The 20246-nt window shown below is 42.5% G+C and overlaps 1 protein-coding gene and 1 long non-coding RNA gene across 3 annotated transcripts in view; one reads left to right on the top strand and one right to left on the bottom strand.

Annotated features, from left to right (window-relative positions):
- Positions 1-14216, top strand: part of LOC117526021 (CREB3 regulatory factor-like) — a 50108-nt gene extending 35892 nt beyond the window's left edge. For both annotated transcript variants that reach the window (XM_034188010.1, XM_034188011.1), the window contains 5 exons: positions 1481-1654; positions 3061-3250; positions 5899-5972; positions 11429-11557; positions 12487-14216. In XM_034188010.1, the coding sequence (XP_034043901.1) occupies positions 1481-1654; positions 3061-3250; positions 5899-5972; positions 11429-11557; positions 12487-12605 (686 nt within the window). In that variant the 3' untranslated portion in view covers positions 12606-14216. The remainder of the gene's footprint in view (positions 1-1480; positions 1655-3060; positions 3251-5898; positions 5973-11428; positions 11558-12486) is intronic.
- On the bottom strand, positions 5714-20029 carry LOC117526025. The gene is made up of 4 exons (XR_004565194.1): positions 19559-20029; positions 15653-15658; positions 11523-11529; positions 5714-5725 (listed from the first exon to the last, which is right to left on the bottom strand). It is a non-coding gene; the product is annotated as an uncharacterized LOC117526025 (long non-coding RNA).
- Between the last annotated feature and the right edge of the window lie 217 nt (positions 20030-20246).

The raw sequence follows: 20246 nt of genomic DNA, 5'->3' as shown, positions 1-20246 counted from the left end.
AGTTGAGTTTTGGACACCAGACGTTTTGGATTTTAAGCTCCTCCTCCCGCGGTTTCCACTAACTGATAAGTTTTGTTTGAGACCAGCTCTTAGGAATCAAGGAAGGAAGTGTTTAGAAATTACAGCAAACTCTGGAGTCCAGAACTGAGCTAATCTTGTGGCTGTGGAATGTGTTTTTGTCACCGGTAATGTTTATGGAGTGACATAAGTAATAATAATAATATTAATAATAATACTTTTTTACTGTGTTTACGGCCGGCTGGGGGAGAGCGTTAATATTCCGAGTAAAAAAACTCAGAATTTGGTTTTAATCCAGAAAACAAGCTGCGATGCTTCACACCACAGACGCTGCTACACACCAGCGTATGACTGTATTACACACACACACACACACACACACACTGCAGAAGATGATGTGTCAAACCCCAAATTCTCCCAACAAGTCATTAAAATCCAAAATTTTGGTCATCTGCTGGTTTGCACTGGGAACAAATATGAAAAAATTCCTGGCGTGCAGAACATAAAGTGTGTGATGATGTCATACTGATGAGGAAAATGTGGTCAGTTTAATTTGCAACATTAAGAAAGGGTGGGGGGGGGGGGGGGGGGAAATCCCTGCTGTAAATCGCTGTCCGCTGTAATTACAGCTGTTTCATGGAGAAAACGTTCAGATATTTTACTGAAGTAAAAACCTGAGTGAGGTGAGCTGAAGCCGGTGCTCTTTTTTCTTGTGTGTCTTTTAATTTAAAAGGGTAAAAAAAAATTTGTATGTGTGTGTTCATATATACCACATGCAGTATGTTGGCTCGTCATGACAACCAGGCCCCAGTGTGTGTGTGTGTGTGTGTGTGTGTGTGTGTGTGTGTGTGTGTGTGTGTGTGTGTGTGTGTGTGTGTGTGTGTGTGTGTGTGTGTGTGTGTGTGTAAAGGAGTGTTGACCCTGAGAAAAACCCTGTCAACTGCGGCTAATTAAATCCTCTGTGTGTTTATTCATAGAAAAATGAAGCTCTAACTCGTGACAGCTTCGGGTATTTTTTACTGTTGTAGAAGACCAAAAAAAAAAAAATACAATTTTAGGAAAGTAGGGAAAAAATTTCTGGATCTTCCTTTGATGTTGGTCCACCCTCCCAGATCCTCCAAGGTTTTCCATGTTACAGAAGAGCTTTCAAATTGTGAGATTTTCCATGAAAAATGCAAATGTGAATATTCACAATGCATGAAACAAACTGGAATGTTTTTGATGTAACAAAACATCATCCTCCAGTTAAACACTCGGGTCATCATACTGTGTGTGTTGGGGGGGGGCACATAGGATTTCCTGCAGATTCATTCCAAGGTAAAATTCACCTCATACATAAATTTTGCATAAATTTGTTGTACTTAATGTAAAAAACAAAAAACCCTGGACCGAGTCCTTAACCCAGGATGAGTTCTCCCAGGGACCGAGTTACCTCACTGAGTACCCGTGTTTGTGTTTGCAGAGGTGGAGGCGGAGCCAGCCAGGCAGGCTGGCGAACGGCCGTCAAAGCGTCGTTGCTTCTGGGAATACCGACGCGCTCGAGAGTCGGCCACAAAGAAGAAGCTGGGCGGAGACGTCCACTGGTCTCTGTCGTGGAGCTCCAGCACGCTGCCCAGCACGCTGTACCGCCGTGAGGGTGAGGACGCTCTGCAGCCCAACACGCCGTTAACGAGATGCTGCGTTATTCATAGGACTGTGCAAAAAAATATTATCAAGCAAAAATCCTGCTAAAAGACCTTTAAAAAAGAAAAAATAATAATGTCTTTAGCAACAGCTTCTTCCCCCAAACAATCAGACTCCTCAACAATCAGAGTCTGGTCTGAACAGCCACACACACACACACACACACACACACAATCTCATCTTTTAAGAGTGCAGTGTTTATGGTCAATAACTGCTGCCACACTTTTCACTTTATAAAATGGTCACAACCGCACTTTACTGCTTACCTGTATTTATTATTGTTTATCGTGATAAACAATAATAATATTCTTTGTAGCACCTTTGGTCCTGGAGGAACGTTGTTTCGTTTCACTGTGTATATGGTTGAAATGACAATAAAACTACTTGAACTTGAATAACTAATTGTTTGCAGCTAACTGAGTAAAAGTAACTATTTAACTGAATGCCTGAGAGTAGCTGACGAACTTAAATTATTGAATAACTAACTAATGGTTCATCTGATAGTAACTAAGTACCTTTTACTGAGGGCAACTGTTTGTTGTGATTTGGCGCTATATAAGAAAAAAGTTGATTGATTGATTGATTGATAAAATAAGACTCCTGTGATCTGACCTGAGGTGGGATTTTAATGATCTGTGATCCTAATTATAACCTCAGCAAGGATGAGTGATCAAGATTAAAGGTCAGCAATCAAGATCAAAGTTTAGGATCAAAGATGAAAAATCGGAGGGGGTCAGCAGTCAGGGCAAAAGAATTGGATCAAAGGTCAGAAATCAGGAACAAAGACCAAGAAAACAGGTTAGCATTCTGGATCAAAGATGATGATCAAAGGTCAGAAATCAAGATCAAAGACCAGGATAACAGATTAGTAATCATGCTCACAGAATAGGAGCAGAGGTCATCATTAAGAATCAAACACCAGGATCAAAAGTCTCTTATCAGGCTCAAAGAACATGATCAAAAGTTAGTGAGCAGAGATTAGTGAGCAGGCACAAAGAATAGGATCACAGGTCAGCAGTCATTGTAACAACGCAGAGACAAATATGATGTAAAAATGATTGTTTTATGCTTTTTTTTTAATACAAATAAGAGTGGAGCCAGGACTTGTGGACCTTCTCAGTGTGTCTGGGAGATTTCAGGTTTAAACTAAATGCGGTGGAGATGAAGACAAAGAATTAGATTTGTGGCGGTCACGGCTCTGAAAATCAATCATTTAAGGAATCAGGCAGCAGTTTGCCTTCAGTGGTGATTTATTCTCATTACTCTGGATAATCCGCGTTTCGTATTGTTTTCACCCATAAGAAGAAGACATAAAAAACAACATATTTACTTTAACTGCAAGATTTTGACTGCGTGCAGGTAAAAAAGGACGACGCAAAGCTCGCAAGACGGATGCCAGTGACCTGACGCCAAACCCGCAGAAGCTCCACAACATCGGGGAGCAGCTACAGAAGCTGAACGCCGCCATCGATGGCATGGGCCCGGTCAACGAGCTGCCTGCCATGGCCCGAGCCCGGTCCAGAAAAGAGAAGAACAAGCTGGCCTCCAGGTATTTTCTTTATTTTTTTTTTCCCCCCTCGGTGTGCAGGGATTAAATTTGTGGAATGACTGTGTGTATTGTTACATATTACAATGATATAACATGTTTGACTATTAGCAGACCGTATTTAGGAAAATGCTAACCGCGTATAGCGTTAGCATGTGCAGTCACATGTTAGTGGTTAAGATTAGCACATTAGCTCATGATAACTTCCGTTATTGCAAACAGTTGGCATTAGCTTAAGTCTACGCTAACCATTAGCATATGCTGATGCTAACCACTTTTAGTGTTTTCTTTAAGCCGTTATGAACTAATATGGCTGTTTGTTTTTTTTTTTGTTTTTTTTCCATCTCAATGACACAAAGGCCATGTCTACAATATAAAGGACTCACCTATGTTGCACCAACTGGGTAAAAAAAAAACCTTAATCACTAAGATTTAGCATTCTAATAGAATTAATTTAGCACTAGCTGTGCTATCAATGGGACAATGCACTCCTTGCAGAGGTAATTTAACCTTAAAAAATTCACTATAATTCTTTTTTCTTTTGCTTTATAGACAGTCTGGTATTGCACGATGTGAACAGCCATTTAGCATACAAAAAAAACTGTGCCTGTTGCCATGACTAAACAAAAGCTGATAGAGCCAGCGTCCCCAGAAGCTGTCATACTTTTGTTGAATTTATCTCATGATTGCATTTTCTTGAAATGTCGTGCTTGGGTTCATTTTGGTCCAGACAAAATACACTTTCTGCAAATTTTCATATATTACCATGTTGTTAAGAAACTGTTATTATAAACGACTGTGAATGCTACTTTTAGCAGTCCCTCCAGAAATTTGCAGTGCTAGGATTTCAACAGTTAATTCTACCAAGATGTCTGTGTGTATCTAGATATATCTATGAATATGAGCGACAGATTGCTCATCATGTCCCACAGCAGCCTGTAATCAGAGTTCTCGAAATGTAGCAATATCTCCACCTGGTGGACATTTACCATTTATATATTAATATGTTGAATTAATTGTTGAAATCGTGGCTTCGCAAATTTCTGGAAGGTCTGCTTCAAAGATGGCAAAAAATGGTCCTAAACTGCATCAGTGCAGGCAAATGTCTGAAAATCTAGTTATTACCGGAAAACTTTCCACACTGATTCTAGGATTTATGGAAAGCAAATGTAAGGTGTAATCTGAGGAAGTACTGCAGTGCTGAGTTTTTTTATAGTCATGCTGACATCTGATTCTCAAATATCTTGTGCGTTGATTTTTTTTTTCTTTTCTTTTGTTTAAACAAATGTCATTTCATTTGTTTAGTAGGACCCGTTGTAGATGTTTGCATTTTAACCATTAGCATGACAAAGTGAAGGAAAGATAAAAGGAAGCATGGAAAAAGAGAAATGATTCCATGCTGGGAAGCGGCTGATGAATGAGAGGAAACCGGTGTCGCAGACTGAATGGTCCACCCCTAAAAATCGGTCCACCTTTTGCATCTGCACATGCATCATTTCAGACCACGCCAGCATGTCTGAGACGGAGTCTCTTCACCCAAAAACAGTCAAATTGATTAATGGGACTATTAACCATCAAATGATAAAGGTAAAACCTCTTAAATCATTCTAAAGTCAGCTTTAAGCAGAAACAAGACCATTTTATGCAGAAACTCTGCGAAATTCCGTGATGCTTTGAAATGTCTGACACACAGTGAACGCATCAGCTAGCTGCTCGTTGAGCCACGGTGCTCTGATCACTTCCGCCGCCTTTTCTGATGAAATAATGCTAACTTTATGTGAAATGATTGTTGCTGAGATAGATGATGACTGGAGGCAGTTTGAAGCAGAATTGAGGTAATAATCTGTGAACCGCATCATCAGGGGGGCCGATTTTTAGGGGGACCGTTCAGTCTGCGACACCAGGACTGAGGAGGCAGACGGAGTTTAAGGAGGAGAGGCAGGGTCGGGAAAAGTTCAGCGGTGGAGCGGAGGGAGGAGGAGATGACATTATTCAGGCACATTAAAAAGGAGAGGGATTGTGGGAATTTTTCTGATGCTGAACATGTATTAAACACAGTCGGTGCTGAGGTGGAGAGAAAACAGAAGACGGGGTTTCTGACTGTTAAAGTCACAGTGTCCGTCACCTGCTTCAAGTAATGAAGCTTTTGTTGAATCCGTTGGCTGGTCAGCTTGTTGAAGTGTATTAAAGTTAGAGTTTAATGCAATATTATTATTATTATTATTAAACCCTTTAATACTTAAAGTAGATTCTACGAGTTCATATTGACCATATTGTTTTGGCTCCAGTGTGTTGGTATACAGAGGAAAAATTACACAGTTTGCAGTGTTGTCCACATACTTATGGACCCAGCTGTAGTACCAGAGAATCAGACTTTTCTGTCCGACGCTTGAGGTCTGAGTAGAAAGAGAAAAGCTGCTGTGGTGAACGGTTCTCGTGAGATGCATACATTCTGAAAATGTATTGATTGATTCCAGTCTCAGCTTTCTTCAGTCCAAAGTACCCTGAAACCAAACCGGCTGGATCCATTTCCAGTCACTGCATCACATCGTGGTGAAGGAGAGACGGGGGACGTTCTCACCATGTGCAAATGTATCCTCCCGTGGATGGCAGGAAACAGATTGACCGTGATTTCTTTGCTTTGGTTCCAGGGCCTGCCGGCTGAAGAAGAAGGCCCAGCACGAAGCCAACAAGATCAAGTTGTGGGGCCTCAACCAGGAGTACGGTGAGTACTGTCCACCTGCCGCACTCCATCCCGCTGCAAAGCCTTTGTCCAATCACAGATCACTACAAGAAGCTACAATGTGACTTATGGTCACAGTGGAATCGTACTTACTTCTTTAAGGTCCTGCAGCCGCTGTTTTAACTTCAATATGGAGCCAATCAAAAGTACAGGCACAAACAGGCCTCAGGGCCCACAGACGACTTTCTTCTTCTTCGTCTACAGTTCCAGTAACAAGTTCAATTATGTTGGATGAATCCCTGATGGTTTTCCATAAACACGTGTTAGCCTAACACAAATAGTTAGCGAGCTACCTGCTAACTGTTGTAGTGGTTGGGCTAAGTTAGCGAGGCTGTCACGATCTATAAATGATCAATCAGTTGACGTAAATGTACAGGGTTTGTTTTTGTTGTGGGACATTGTTAATTCCAACTGAAGCCGGTGTCTCCTACATGAAAAATAAACAACAACAAAAAATAACCTGGCTATTATGGAATGATGGTGGAAAATACAAAGTCATAATTATGAGCTGAAATGTCAGAATTTTAACTTTTGCAGTCATCATAATGAGTTAAAGGACGTCACACCAAAATCATAGTGACCATCCGATGATCCACCGGGATTACTTTGTGCACTGCCGTGACCAATTTCAAAGTATACGACATTCACAGCAAACAGCTACGGAGACTTCTGAAAACAAAGTAATCATGTGTTTCCGACAGCGGTGACGTGACCATTAGAAGCGTCTCAGTGTGAGTGTGAATGGGAATGTAGCTGCTAATATTAAGAACGGACGCACAGATTAATTACAAAGTTTACACAAGTGTGATTTCGTGTTATGACAACTCGTTTTTAAGTGATAACTGTTCATTTTGATGCAGACGGGGTAAAAGCAGCAGCCCTGAGAAGGTTTAGTGCACCTGCACAGCCACGAGTCATAAACGCAGCCTGTTAAAATCAAAACAAAACGCTTGTAAGTGTTGTATATAACTGTGAAAAATCAAAAAAGTACATATCTGTGTGATCAGCCTGTGAAAAACAACATCGCGGAGACATTCGTGTACATGTACACAGTGGCAGTAAACAGCGCGCTGCAGCTGTCAGCGAGTGCGAGGATTTACACAAACTGACCCCAGACTGACTCCAAATGCGAGTAAATTAAGTACTTTTATTTATGTTTTGGTGGTTTATGTGCTCTGTTCACAAAACGGTGCAGGAAAAACAAACGGCACTCTTTCCGGAAGTACAGCGAGATGCAGTGCTGCCTCGTCAGTTATCTGATTATTATGGTCATGTAAACATACTCATCCTGTATCATTTGTCCCAGTGCAGCCACCAGTATGTGATCTGGCTGTGCCAGGGGAAAAAAACAAAAACTTTATTTCTAATAGTAACACAGAACAAACCTGTGGGAGTTTAATTAAATTTGATCGGGCCATACTAAAATACGAAATGGACAAAATGGGGCAAAATGGGGGCTGATAATCACAAAATGGGGGTAAAATGTAATGAAATGGAGCAGAGTGACCCAGACTGATTCTAAATAATTACTTGTATTTAATTGTTTGGCTTTTGTTTTTTGTGAGATGTGCTTAGTACATGTAGTAGGGGCAAGTGCGCCATCTGGTGTTCAAGAGATGAAACGTCATTCAATGGGTCTGTCCGCTGCATTTCGCTACATTTAACTCCCGTTTTGTTATTATCAGGCCCCATTTCGCTCCATTTCGCTTCAAAATAATTAAATAAAAGTACTTAATTGAATCATATTTACTCATATTTGGAGTCAGTCTGCTTCATTTTGTTACATTTTACCCCATTTCATGATTATCAGGCTCCATTTTGCCCCATTTCGTATTTTAGTACAGCTGAATTTGATCCTGATAAGTGACACCTGTAGTCTGCAAATCTGGCACCGTCTACCTTCACCTCGTCGGTTCTCCCGCTTTGGATTTTTAAATTCTGTCCCAGCTGTGTCCAGCTCCTTTTGTCTATCTGCTTTTCTTATCCTCCAACATTCCAGTCGTTCCTGACACCAGCGTAGCGTTATTTTTGTTGTCTTGGCAGGAAGCTGAAACGCACACAGACGCCCTCGCTTCCTCTTCTCCTCCTGCTCCCTCCCTGCTGGAACTCTTTTTTAATTCCCTCTCATTCACGCTCTCTTGCTGTAATTTGCATCAGCACAAAACGTGTTTTTGTACACTTGGCTGCAGATTTCACAGAACGCTTCGGAGCAGGCTGTTGGCGCTCTGCTGCCACCGCCGCTACACGTATGTGTAGAAATGGAGATTCTGGGGCGGACTTCCAGGAGAAACACAATGGTCAGGGCAACTGTGGTCCTTCACCCACACTCGCACCCGCCATGTGCTGCTGCACAAAAGAAAAATCACAGGCAGGGAGGCTACAGTGGCCCTGACGGACAAAATACACCCATTTTCAGGACATTTTAAATAAATCCGTGGTGATGCATCTCTTGTAGTTTATAATCAAGACACCAAGCCGGGTACATAAATATCTTGACATGATGATTTTTGTTTTCTCCATCATGCTGGAGATTCCATGAATTGATAAATGTGAGATTATGATGAAGAATAGTCATGTTCTAGTAACATCACCACCGTAACACCAGCGGTTCTCAATCTGTGGGCCCGTGCTCAGCACAGAATCACCGCATGAGGGACGCGCAAAACTGAGCGGAAACAAAGATTCACCTGATTCTGGCACAATATCAAACCTGGAGGTGAGACCATTTACTTATACAGTACATAGATGTTATGGTGGCCTTCAGGCGTCATGTCCTGAGCTCTTCTTTGTCACAGTGACTATGTTTGTATGTGAATTGTTGACTTTGATGTTGAAATGCAGAGAAGCTCCGTTCGGAACCATGTGTGTATGTAATGTTTGAGTTGGTGTGTGGTTAATTAAAAGGCGGGACTATCGTGGTCGTGAAGTGTGTGAGCTGTAAAGAGAATCTCTGAGTGCTTTTGGTCCATTCTTATGGTGAATGTAGAGTTTTGATTACTTTGCTCTTTTTCTGATGTTCACAGGTTTGCGGGGGGGAGGCTAAAACCTAACAGTCAGACGGCTTTGATAGCGTGTTCACCCCCGTACACAGCGACACGTGCTACCTGATCCTCACACAGCCACCGAGATGCACTGATTCCAGGAAATAGTCCCTGTGCGGACATTTCTGAATCACATTTCAGCCCTGATCGATATAATGGGCAGTGATCCTCGCGCGGCTTTGCTGCTCACGCAGACCTCATGGCTAACAACTAATGGAAACAGAATGCAAATGCAAATTTTAACAGGTGAAATCAGTACCAGAAAATAAACAGTTGAAGTCAGTGAACCAATCAGCTTGCAGTAATATGGTTGCATCAGGTGACCTGTGCCACCCGGGGCCGCCACCTTGACTCGCCCATGAAGAGTACTTTGATTTAACTGATTAGATGTTGGCTAACTTTAATGCACATGATCAATACAAAAAGTGATTTTTTGGGGGGGGGGGGGGGGGGTCAACATACCATAGATCTGTCTGCCACCTACTGGATGCCTGAAGGATGCTGATTGGGTGATGGAAATTAGGAGCGGGTGTGGTTGTCTGCCATCTGCTGGCCATGTCTGTGCTTGTTGCAGGGAATAATCTTATCACGTACATGGTAGAAATTAGGAGCAGGTGGTTCCCTTCTAGCTTGTCAGTTTCTTTAGTTTCATAGCCTAGCATATTTACATGAAAGGTATATCTTCTATTATACATTCCAATTCTAAGGTAGAACTCTGCTAGTGTATACTAAGGTATATCTACATATCAAAAAAAAAAGAAAGAAGTGTAGAATAGAGTACAGTTGAGCCATTTAGGTGCCTGGTCTTGAGATCCAGGGATGGTTTGAAAAGCTTTTTTATCCCATGGGAACTCTCCCTACCCACCCAAGCAGCTCAGGAAAATGGACATCATGTATATAAGTGATATTTACACAGTAAGGGTAATAAACAACATATACAAGAAATATAGGTACTTCATAATATTATAGGAGTTAGCTATTAAAAAACCTACATATTAATACAGGAGAAGATTGTATTATACATATACCTAGTATGTAGACTTGTTGTAAAACTAAATTATAGCTAGTAGGCTAAGCTATAAATATGGTTATTTTATTATAGAAACATGATGTAATATGTTTTAGGTATCTATCTAAAGTTCGCGCTACTAGCTTACTATAGGAAGACAAAATACATATTATATATGCTATCTAATGGAAACCACAAAATAGGATACTATATGTTAATATCTATTAAATAAACCCATAAACTGAAGAATCATTAAAAATCTACATCATGTAAAATAAAAGTGTAAATCATGAAAGTAAGCTAACTATAGCTAGATGAGCTACCGTTATGTTAATTAGCCAACCATACCTTGCTAGCCAACAAGGAAAAACAAAGCGGGTAACTAGCGTATAAAGTACAATAGCATTGTTGAACCCTACAATAACGGTATTAACAAGTACATATAACAACAAATGGAAACAAAAGTGTATATTAACGTTAGCTAACCAAACAGAACAGAACCGACTATATTGTTAGCTATGACAAACGGTGCTGCAGCCGGTTCAATAAGCTAACGCTAGCTGTTAGGTTTAACTAATTGTACCCGACTCCTACTCCTAAATGTTTGCTACGAATCCCATTGTTCTAAAACTACACTGCAAATGATTTGCTTCTTACCAAAATAAAATAAAAAAAACTTAAATTTAGAAGTGTTAGATAAATTATCTTGTTATAAGAGTTAATTTCTTATTTTAAGTGTTCAGCTTTACAATCTAATCTTCATTCTAGTTTTAACAATCTTGATTCAAGAAATGTTGTCAAGTGAAATTATCCTGGGCCGCATGGACAGATCATTTCACTTATTTTGAGCACCTTTTCCCTCAGATTTAGTGCTTTTATCTTGATTTTGGACACCCCTTTTTTGCAGTGTAAAAACAGCCCCACCTAAACAAAACCGACCGGAGCCACCACTGCCTGAAACCCCGCAACATCTATTGTGTGATTACATTCGGTCCCTTAAAATCAGGTCCACGTGCAAAACATCATGTGTATCATTCAGGCACATTAATTTAGTTCTGAGTGCACGCTGCACGTAATAAAAGAACGTTTTAGCGGTTTCAATTTTTAAAACGAATATTTTTGGCTGAAGCTCTGTGAACTGAAGCTGCACCCGTGCCGACTTCTTCGCACATCTGACTTCATTCAGGCTGCAGCACAAAAACCCAAAGAGACTCAGTTTGAACTCGAAGCAAACCAGCTGAACTCTTTGTTCTCTATCAATCGGCCGATCGTAGCTTCAGTTCCAGTGGCCACGCCCCTGTCTGAGCATCATCGTGCTGATTTTACAGTTGTGTAATCGCCCCCCCACACCCCCAAAATAAGCAGCTGATGGTGTTTTTCTTGGACAGAGAACCTGCTCGGCGCGCTGCTGCAGATAAAGGAAGTGATCCGACAGCGAGTGGAGAGCAGCGAGGAAGAAGACACAGACGAGCGAGGCATGACGCAGCGCCTGGAAGACATCCTCCGAGAGTCCAGCGGTGAGCGCGACACAGTAAAATCTCTGCCAAAATACACAGTGGTAATAACTGACAGTTGACGGGGAGTTTGGCCATTCATTAAAGACTATTTTTTATTTCAAACGGGTGAAATTCATCTGCCTCGACCTGTTGGCCGTGTGGGCCGTTTCTCTGTGTGTGATCCGGCATGCGTGTTGAAGGCCGGGGGGTGCTTATGTTGCCGTCGTGGTGTCACAGACGCATCAGTGTGCGTTCCCAGATTTGACATGGTGAAACTCAGCCTAGAGTCTCCCATGTGCCTTCTGGCAAAGCGGCGCTTCTACATTGAATGTGTTTTTGTTTTTGTCCGTGCAGTTCTGTTGAGAAGCAGCAAACGTCTCTCCGGTCAATGCTGCTAAAACCTGGACGTCGTCCCTGGTGTCTTGGTGGCTTCCCTCGTTTGCCTCCGTCGTGCACGCTCAGTGTTTGTGAGGAAAGCCTGCTGCAGGCCGACCTGCTGATTCTACCGAATTAATGAACAACTTCAACCGGTCAGGGTTTTGATCTGTTACAAAAACAGACTCACACACACAAGGAAGTTAAAATTCTGCACTATTGAACCAATTCGGCTTTAATTACCTCAAACTAAGTCATGAGACTTCATAACTCCTCCCTCTGCCACCCCGCGTTACTGTGTCTCATCAGCGCACAACAGCGCCCCCATCAGTACTTTTGTTAATGGTACTAAAATGTGCGATAACAGCACATCTGCAGACTCTCATATGTGCGAGAACTCTCACATTCCCGGACTGAGGAGTGAATCGTGTTTGTGCGATATTTTCATCACTGTTGGCTGCAGTGATTCAGACTTTGTGTTTAATGTGGTTCCGTTCTTAAATCTCTATAAATATATGTGGATCTAAGGAGCTTGTTGTTTTTTTTTTTCTAATTTCTGTCCATAATAACTGCAGGCCCCCTAGTGGCCGGACGGACCAAAGACTTCGTGCAGAGGATTTTGGCGGCCAGCGCAGGCGGTCAGACCCAACGCAAAGAGGCTCCGCAGGGAGGAGAGGAGGAGCGGATACAGTGACCCGGCTCACCCACCTGCCCCCCTCCCCTCCCCCTCCATCAGTACCGACTGCCACCACCCGGGCCTCTCGACGCCAGACGGGCGCTCTCGCTGAAGAGGCGGCGCCAGTGGGAATGAGGAGGAGTGGCGCTAACTTGGCGCTTTCTGACCAGCAGCCCTCTTCACCGCTGCACCAGTCTGCACCAACCCAGAGCTGCTGCTGTTGCCGTGTGTGTGTGTAATGTGTGTGTGTGTGTGTGTGGGCGCGTCTGTGTGTTGTGCATGAGCACGTGCCCCTCCCCCTCTGTGTGCTGTATTTGTATCCCGTTGTGCCTATGAATAGACATTGCACTGTTTTGTAGATGGCCGTAGTCATCAGCAGGGGGGCCGCTAGCGAGCTGAGGGCAGGGGGGGCACAGAGGATGGAGGAAGTGGGAGGAGCTTGGGCCTGACAAACAAAAAGGTGGGTGTGTTTAATGTGGCTCCTGTAGCTGCACCGCGTAGCGTGTGAATTGAACCGGCGTCAGAATGTCGGTGTTGACACCCAACAAGCCGCGCAGCAGCCCCGAGCAGTCAGCAGCTGTTGGAAAGGGATTGTTGTGGGAAAAGCCCCACCTCCCACCCTGCCACGCCCCCAAAGCAAAACAAAAGAGAAAAAGTGCACCTTAATTCAAACTGACCAAAGAAAGTCCAGAAGCGTCTGGACTCTAAAATGCTGCCAACTCGTTTTATTTTAAAACAAATGAAATGTGAGAGATTTTTTTTGTCATTTTTATCCATAATTAATTTTTAAAGACGCCGTGAAGCAGCGGCTCAGAACATTAGAAAACCAGTTGACTTAATGCAGTGCTGCATGTGTCACCAGTAGGGGGCAGTGTAAAAGCCATTTTGTATAGCACTGGTTTGATTGGTCAACTTGAAAGTGGGCAGAACTGCAAACAGAAGAAAATCATTTCCCACACAGTTTCAAGCGGCGGCGTAGCATTAGCTACTCCGTGCATGCGGGACAAGCAGTTACGACTGCGGCATTATGGGAAATCATCCTTCTCAGTAATAATGGTCTGTGTTTACCCCTCTAGCTGGTAAAACTGACGCGCTAACAGAGTATTAATGTTTCAGGATCTATGACATAGAGCTGAACACTGACATAGGGGGCGCTGCTGCTGAATTGGACTTTAGAATGACGGGTCTTTGTCGTGTCCCAACAAAGCGGCACTTTAATCAGGAATAACACCGTCTGTTTCACGGTGTCTTTGAAGCATGCGTTGATTCCTGAGCGTCGTCGACCTGGCGGCGTGACGGACAGCTGATAATTGGGTCAGCGTTTGGCTCCGTGGCTTCTCCTCAGTGCCCCCGCCCCACCTCGACCTCCTCTCGACCCCTGACCTTACTGTGTAGCGCACCTTCCTGAATTGCAATGACAAGTAGAAACACTTGTAGATCTAGAAAGCAAATAAGTTAAATTTTTGTTGTTGTTGTTGGCGATGCCACAGCCCACATAGTGGGCGCCAGTCTTTAAACGCTGCCTTTCTTCTTCTGTGGTCTTTGCTAAAGCTACAGACCAAGCTGTCCAAGGTCTCTAAATGTTATTGGACATAAAAAAATATATAGTCAAGGACCATTTGAATTGCACTGTGGTAAGAGCAACTAAGCACCTTCGTAGAGCTGCAGATCCTCCAGAATACACAAAAAGACTCCTGGAATCATTTGAGAAGTGGTTGGTCAGGACTTTGGACCCGAGCTGTGATCTCGGTTGTTTCACTGTGGTGCTACTGAATGATGGGGGGTGCAAATCTGACTCTGCATCCACACTAAGCCAGTGTCGTGTCGGGTTTCTGGCTTCACACCGGCAGCAATTTCTGCACTTGGGGCAACTCGAAGGAAATAGAATCACAGTGACAGAAAAATCTGGCTGTATTTTAGATTACCATTTAAAAATTTGCTGTGATAAGATACCGTAGAATTGGCTGCTTCAGACCTGATCTATATGAGGAAGATATCCTGATGTCAGTCATCTGGTGACTGTCAGATTAGATTCTTTAAAATTTGCAGCACACGGATGACATCGTTGAAAAAGACCAAATTTACCGTTTCGACAACAACTCGTGTGTTGATCCGTCCACTGGGTCGGGCACATTTATAGTCTTCCAGGCCGGTCTGGAACTGAATTCATGCTTTTCTGAATAATATCAATGAAAAATGGATCACAATGATGCAAAAAAAAAAAAAAAAGGATCCTGATGTAATATGATCTGTTCCATTCGGAAAATCTACTTCCTTTTACTCTGGAAGTAAACATAAAGAATCTTTCACTGGGTTTGAACCTGAGTTTTCATTCTCACAGAATCCTGGATCCGTGAACTTGTTAAGAATGCGGTTCAGAAGTCGAGATTTGGCAGATATTGTTTTGGTGTTTTCGTGTGGGTGGAGGTCTTCAGGCAGAGGACCTTAAATCGTGGATGTGGGCGTCTAATCGTTGAAACAAAAGCAGCTGGACTTCTCCTTTTGGTCTTCAAGACTTTTTTCACTGTGGACTTCGAGTATAAAAGCAGATTTTTACGTCCGTTAGCCTAGCATAGCATAACGTGTTAAAGTCCCGTTCTCAGTGTTACACATGTGCATCCTGGAGGGTCTTGGTGTGAAGCCCTGGAAAAGCTTCAAGGGCTTTGTCATTGTGCTGAAGCGCGATTTTGAAAATGTTTTTTCCATCGTAAATGTTGCCATACTTTAATAATCCCTTACATTTGGATCCCATCCCATATACACGGAGCCCGTAACGTCGTACGCACTGTCACCGAGTGGTTTTCAGAAAGCACCAAGGCTGTGCTAAAGTTCTTCTACGGGCAGGCTAAAGTTGTGCTGTGGGCGTGCCGCTTCATGATGCACACATCATCATAAAATGATGATCTTTACACGCTGGTTTGTCACAGTTCTGGGTCGTGACCTTCAGGTGTGCATAACCATGACGATGACACCTGGGCTCAACTCTGGAAGGATATCATGTTTTTCTAATCTTGAGCTTCCCATGTGCTGAAATTACTCTGCGTTCCTCATCAGTTAATATAAACAATCTGCTTTTTCAGCTGCTTTGTTGTGGTTTAGCTTGTTAGCTAGCAGAGCAGGTAGCGCTACGCTGGTACCCAGTGGTACATGGGTACCAGCCTTGACTGGAGAAGTAACCTGCTACAGACTGGGGTCCCATGCAGGAGAAGTCGTAGACTCTTACAGTAGTGTTCAGAATAATAGTAGTGCTATGTGACTAAAAGGATTAATCCAGGTTTTGAGTATATTTCTTATTGTTACATGGGAAACAAGGTACCAGTAGATTCAGTAGATTCTCACAAATCCAACAAGACCAAGCATTCATGATATGCACACTCTTAAGGCTATGAAATTGGGCTATTAGTAAAAAAAAGTCAAAAAGGGGGTGTTCACAATAATAGTAGCATCTGCTGTTGACGCTACAAACTCAAAACTATTATGTTCAAACTGCTTTTTTAGCAATCCTGTAAATCACTAAACTAGTATTTAGTTGTATAACCACAGTTTTTTATGATTTCTTCACATCTGTGAGGCATTAATTTTGTTGGTTTGGAACCAAGACTTTGCTCGTTTACTAGTGTGCTTGGGGTCATTGTCTTGTTGAAACATCCATTTCAAGGACATGTCCTCTTCAGCATAAGGCAACATGACCTCTTCAAGTATTTTGACATATCCAAACTGATCCATGATACCTGGTATGTGATATATAGGCCCAACACCATAGTAGGAGAAACATGCCCATATCATGATGCTTGCACCAACATGCTTCACTGTCTTCACTGTGAACTGTGGCTTGAATTCAGAGTTTGGGGGTCGTCTCACAAACTGTCTGAGGCCCTTGGACCCAAAAAGAACAATTTTACTCTCATCAGACCACAAAATATTCCTCCATTTCTCTTTAGGCAAGTTGATGTGTTCTTTGGCAAATTGTAACTTCTTCTGCACACATCTTTTATTTAACAGAGGGACTTTGCGGGAGATTCCTGCAAATAAATTAGCTTCACACAGGCGTCTTCTAACTGTCACAGCACTTACAGGTAACTCCAGACTGTCTTTGATCATCCTGGAGCTGATCAATGGGTGAGCCTTTGCCATTCTGGTTATTCTTCTATCCATCTTGATGGTTGTTTTCCGTTTTCTTCCACACGTCTCTGGTTTCTTTGTCCATTTTAAAGCATTGGAGATCATTGTAGATGAACAGCCTATAATTTTTTGCACCTACGTATAAGTTTTCCCCTCTCCAATCAACTTTTTAATCAAACTACGCTGTTCTTCTGAACAATGTCTTGAACGTCCCATTTTCCTCAGACTTTCAAAGAGAAAAGCATGTTCAACAGGTGCTGGTTTCATCCTTAAATAGGGGACACCTGATTCACACCTGTTTGTTCCACAAAACTGACGAACTCACTGACTGAATGCCACACTACTATTATTGTGAACACCCCCTTTTCTACTTTTTTACTAATAGCCCAATTTCATAGCCTTAAGAGTGTGCATATCATGAATGCTTGGTCTTGTTGAATTTGTGAGAATCTACTGAATCTACTGGTACCTTGTTTCCCATGTAACAATAAGAAATATACTCAAAACCTGGATTAATATTTTTAGTCACATAGCACTACTATTATTCTGAACACTACTGTATTACAGGTTTTTGAAGAACCCGGACCTGTCTCCATATGTGGCGTTTTTTTCATGAACTCAGACATGAGGTTACAGATTGTTTGACATTATTATACTTGTCATTTGGGTGACAGTCGGTTTATTCATTTTCTTATCAGATATTTACAGACTTCATCTTAAATATAATATGAAGACTTCAGTGTTGTTCTGTCGGGTGGAGACCCCCAGATCACCTCAGACAAGTCCCGAGGGACCCTGGAGCCACAGGTTGGACCCCTTTTTTCTCCTGAATCTACTGAATCTATTGGTACCTTGTTTCCCATTTAACAATAAGAAATATACTCAAAACCTGGATTCATCTTTTTAGTCACATAGCACTACTATTATTCTGAACACTACTGTATATGCTTCATGCTAGTGTCTCGGGGTTTATATAGGGTAACGTAGCCGGTTAGCTGACTGCAGCAGTAAATCCAACCAATGGGCAACCTTAAAATCAATGTCACTCTCAAACGTGTTTGTTCAGCTGAAGAAGGTCGTTGGTGTTGAAACGTCTTTGAGACCAAAACACTAAGTTCAGCTGTGTTTCTCCACGAACACTCGCATCACTACCGCGCGTTAACACTCAGCCGGCTTAGTGTGGATGCCGCACTAGAGGAGGCATCGGAATTGAACTACTGACTGCATTTGGCTTGTGAGCGCGTTCTGGTGTAATGGGCTGTTTGTTTGCATAATGATGCCTTTCTGAAGTGCCTGGAGCTTAAAGCTGCCGGGACCTGTGTTATTATCATCACCCCTGTTAGACGGTAACTCATAACCGCGACTACGGCGCCCAGGCCAGCCCGACTCCACGTTACTTGGAAGAAGAACTGCAGGCCTGTGTTGGGTTGTATCACATATCCAGCTCCAAAAAAAAGTTTTGTCTCCAGACTGACGTCTTCACGTGGAAACAGTAGCTGCACTGCGTTCTGTGAACATCGTTTCTGGGAAATATAAGGAGCGGCTGTGAGCAAAACTATTCACTGTTTTTCAGCCTTGACAAGCTCTCGTCTGGGCTGCGTTCCAAAGCTGCTGTTGTAACACTGTTTTCCACTCCGATTGGAAACTCGCAGTCTGAATTACAGGAAGAGCGTTTGGCCTTCAACTCTTCATGGACACGTTGATTTCAGGCCCTTTTTCTCCTTGTAGTTTCTGTGTCCTTTGATTTCTGGGAATTGTATGCTGGTATTGTAAACACGGAGTTCCTGACGTTCCACTGCAGCAGTCACAGTTTGGAACGTTGCTGCTGGTGAACGCAGCGCTCAGCGCTCGCGTTGTCAATCTGACACCAAAGACCTGACGAAATCTGGTTCAGCTGCACCTTTACAGGGTCCAATCCAGTCTGGTTTTGGTTATGAATTGTTTTTTTTGTTGTTGTTGTTTTTAAGAAGAAACCTACAGGATTGGACTTCATGAAGGTGATCAACTCAACCTGCACAGATTGGACCTGATACATCCTGAGTTTGAGTGCGTTCAACCAAACTTTCCCATCAGCCTGACGTGGAAACAAAAATGAGGTTGTGCTCTTGAGCCAGTTCAGATGGGTCGACAGCAGCAGCGCTGTTTGGACATTTTTAGGTTTCAGCCTCACACACGTTTACCATAAACACGACCTCAGAGTCCTTTTTTCCAAACAGTAGAACTGGAAGAGTGAAGTTAAAAACACTTTCTGTGCCCTTTCTTGGGCTCCACTGAATTCAATTTATTCTGGTGATCGGTTAAATTCAACTTGCTGATTGTGGAAACAGTTTTTGGATAAGACCCCCCCCCCAACACACACACACAAAGACAATTTAACATTTATAAAGTAATTACGTGGTTGAGTAATACAGACAGTTGCATGCTGCCATATCATTTTAATTTTCTTTGCTGTCGTGGATAAATAGTTAGTGGTTACATAAAATTCCCAAAGCCAACTGCGTAGAAACGGCAGCATATTCAATCCTGAAATCTTGGATTCTGATAGATTCAGGTGAGGAAGAGTCAACTTAATTTTTTGGGGCCATCTTTTAACACGCAGTAGCCACAACATAAAAATAAAGACAGACAGGTCTGTCTGTCTGTCAAATTGCTTGTGAAGCCTTGTTGCTGATCGCAGGGTTCGTATTGCCACTAGGAGGCGACGCTGTCAGCATTGCATTGCTTTCACTGTCCATTTTTTTCTCTGAATTTATGTTTGATAACCATTTTTCCATCCCTGTTGAACTTTCCAGGATGATTGCAGCGCGATATCAGTGTCCAAGGGTTTTTTTTTTTCCTTTTTTTTTAACGGACACCAGATGGGTCGTTCTGCATTTTTAATTAAATTCTTCTTTTGTTTGCTCTTAAATCATCCTTCTCCATCTCACCTTGTCTTCTCCCTCAGTGAATCCATAAACCTTCTCTTTGACATTAACTAGCACCTCCATCCAGGGGCGCCACCAGGAATTTTGGGCCCCATGAAAAGAAATCTTACTGGGCCACACCCCATATTTTTTTGTCAGTATTATAATTGTATTTGGGGCTTTAATGGGCCCCTAGAATCCTTCGTCTTATTCTCCCCTTTTCGGCACCCCTGCCTCCATCCTCAGCATCCTTCTCCTGACATCCCCACATCTCTCCTCTCTGCACAGGCCAATTGCAGCAAAATTCCAAAATTCTCTGAATTTAAACAGAAAACACACAACAGATAAAGTATGTTAGATTATCAGTTGTAAGTTGGTTTTTATAGTCTGTCAGAACAAAGTGAATCCTTCCAGTTATGGGTGATTCTTTAACTACGGGCACTATTGGCCTTGTAAATGTAATTTCCACCACACCATTGCCTTACAATATAAAGCGCCTTGGGGCAACTGTTTGTTGTGATTTGGCGCTATATACATGTGCTCTGATGTCACTGTTTATCTCCATAGAAACTACCCAAACAATCTTTCATACAAACTGTTTAAAGGGACATTACAGTGTTGTGGTGGAAATTAC

Source organism: Thalassophryne amazonica, chromosome 15 (assembly GCF_902500255.1).
Source record: "Thalassophryne amazonica chromosome 15, fThaAma1.1, whole genome shotgun sequence".
NCBI lineage: Eukaryota > Metazoa > Chordata > Actinopteri > Batrachoidiformes > Batrachoididae > Thalassophryne > Thalassophryne amazonica.
Note: the sequence above shows the minus strand (reverse complement) of the source record. Positions and strands in the feature narration are given on the sequence as shown.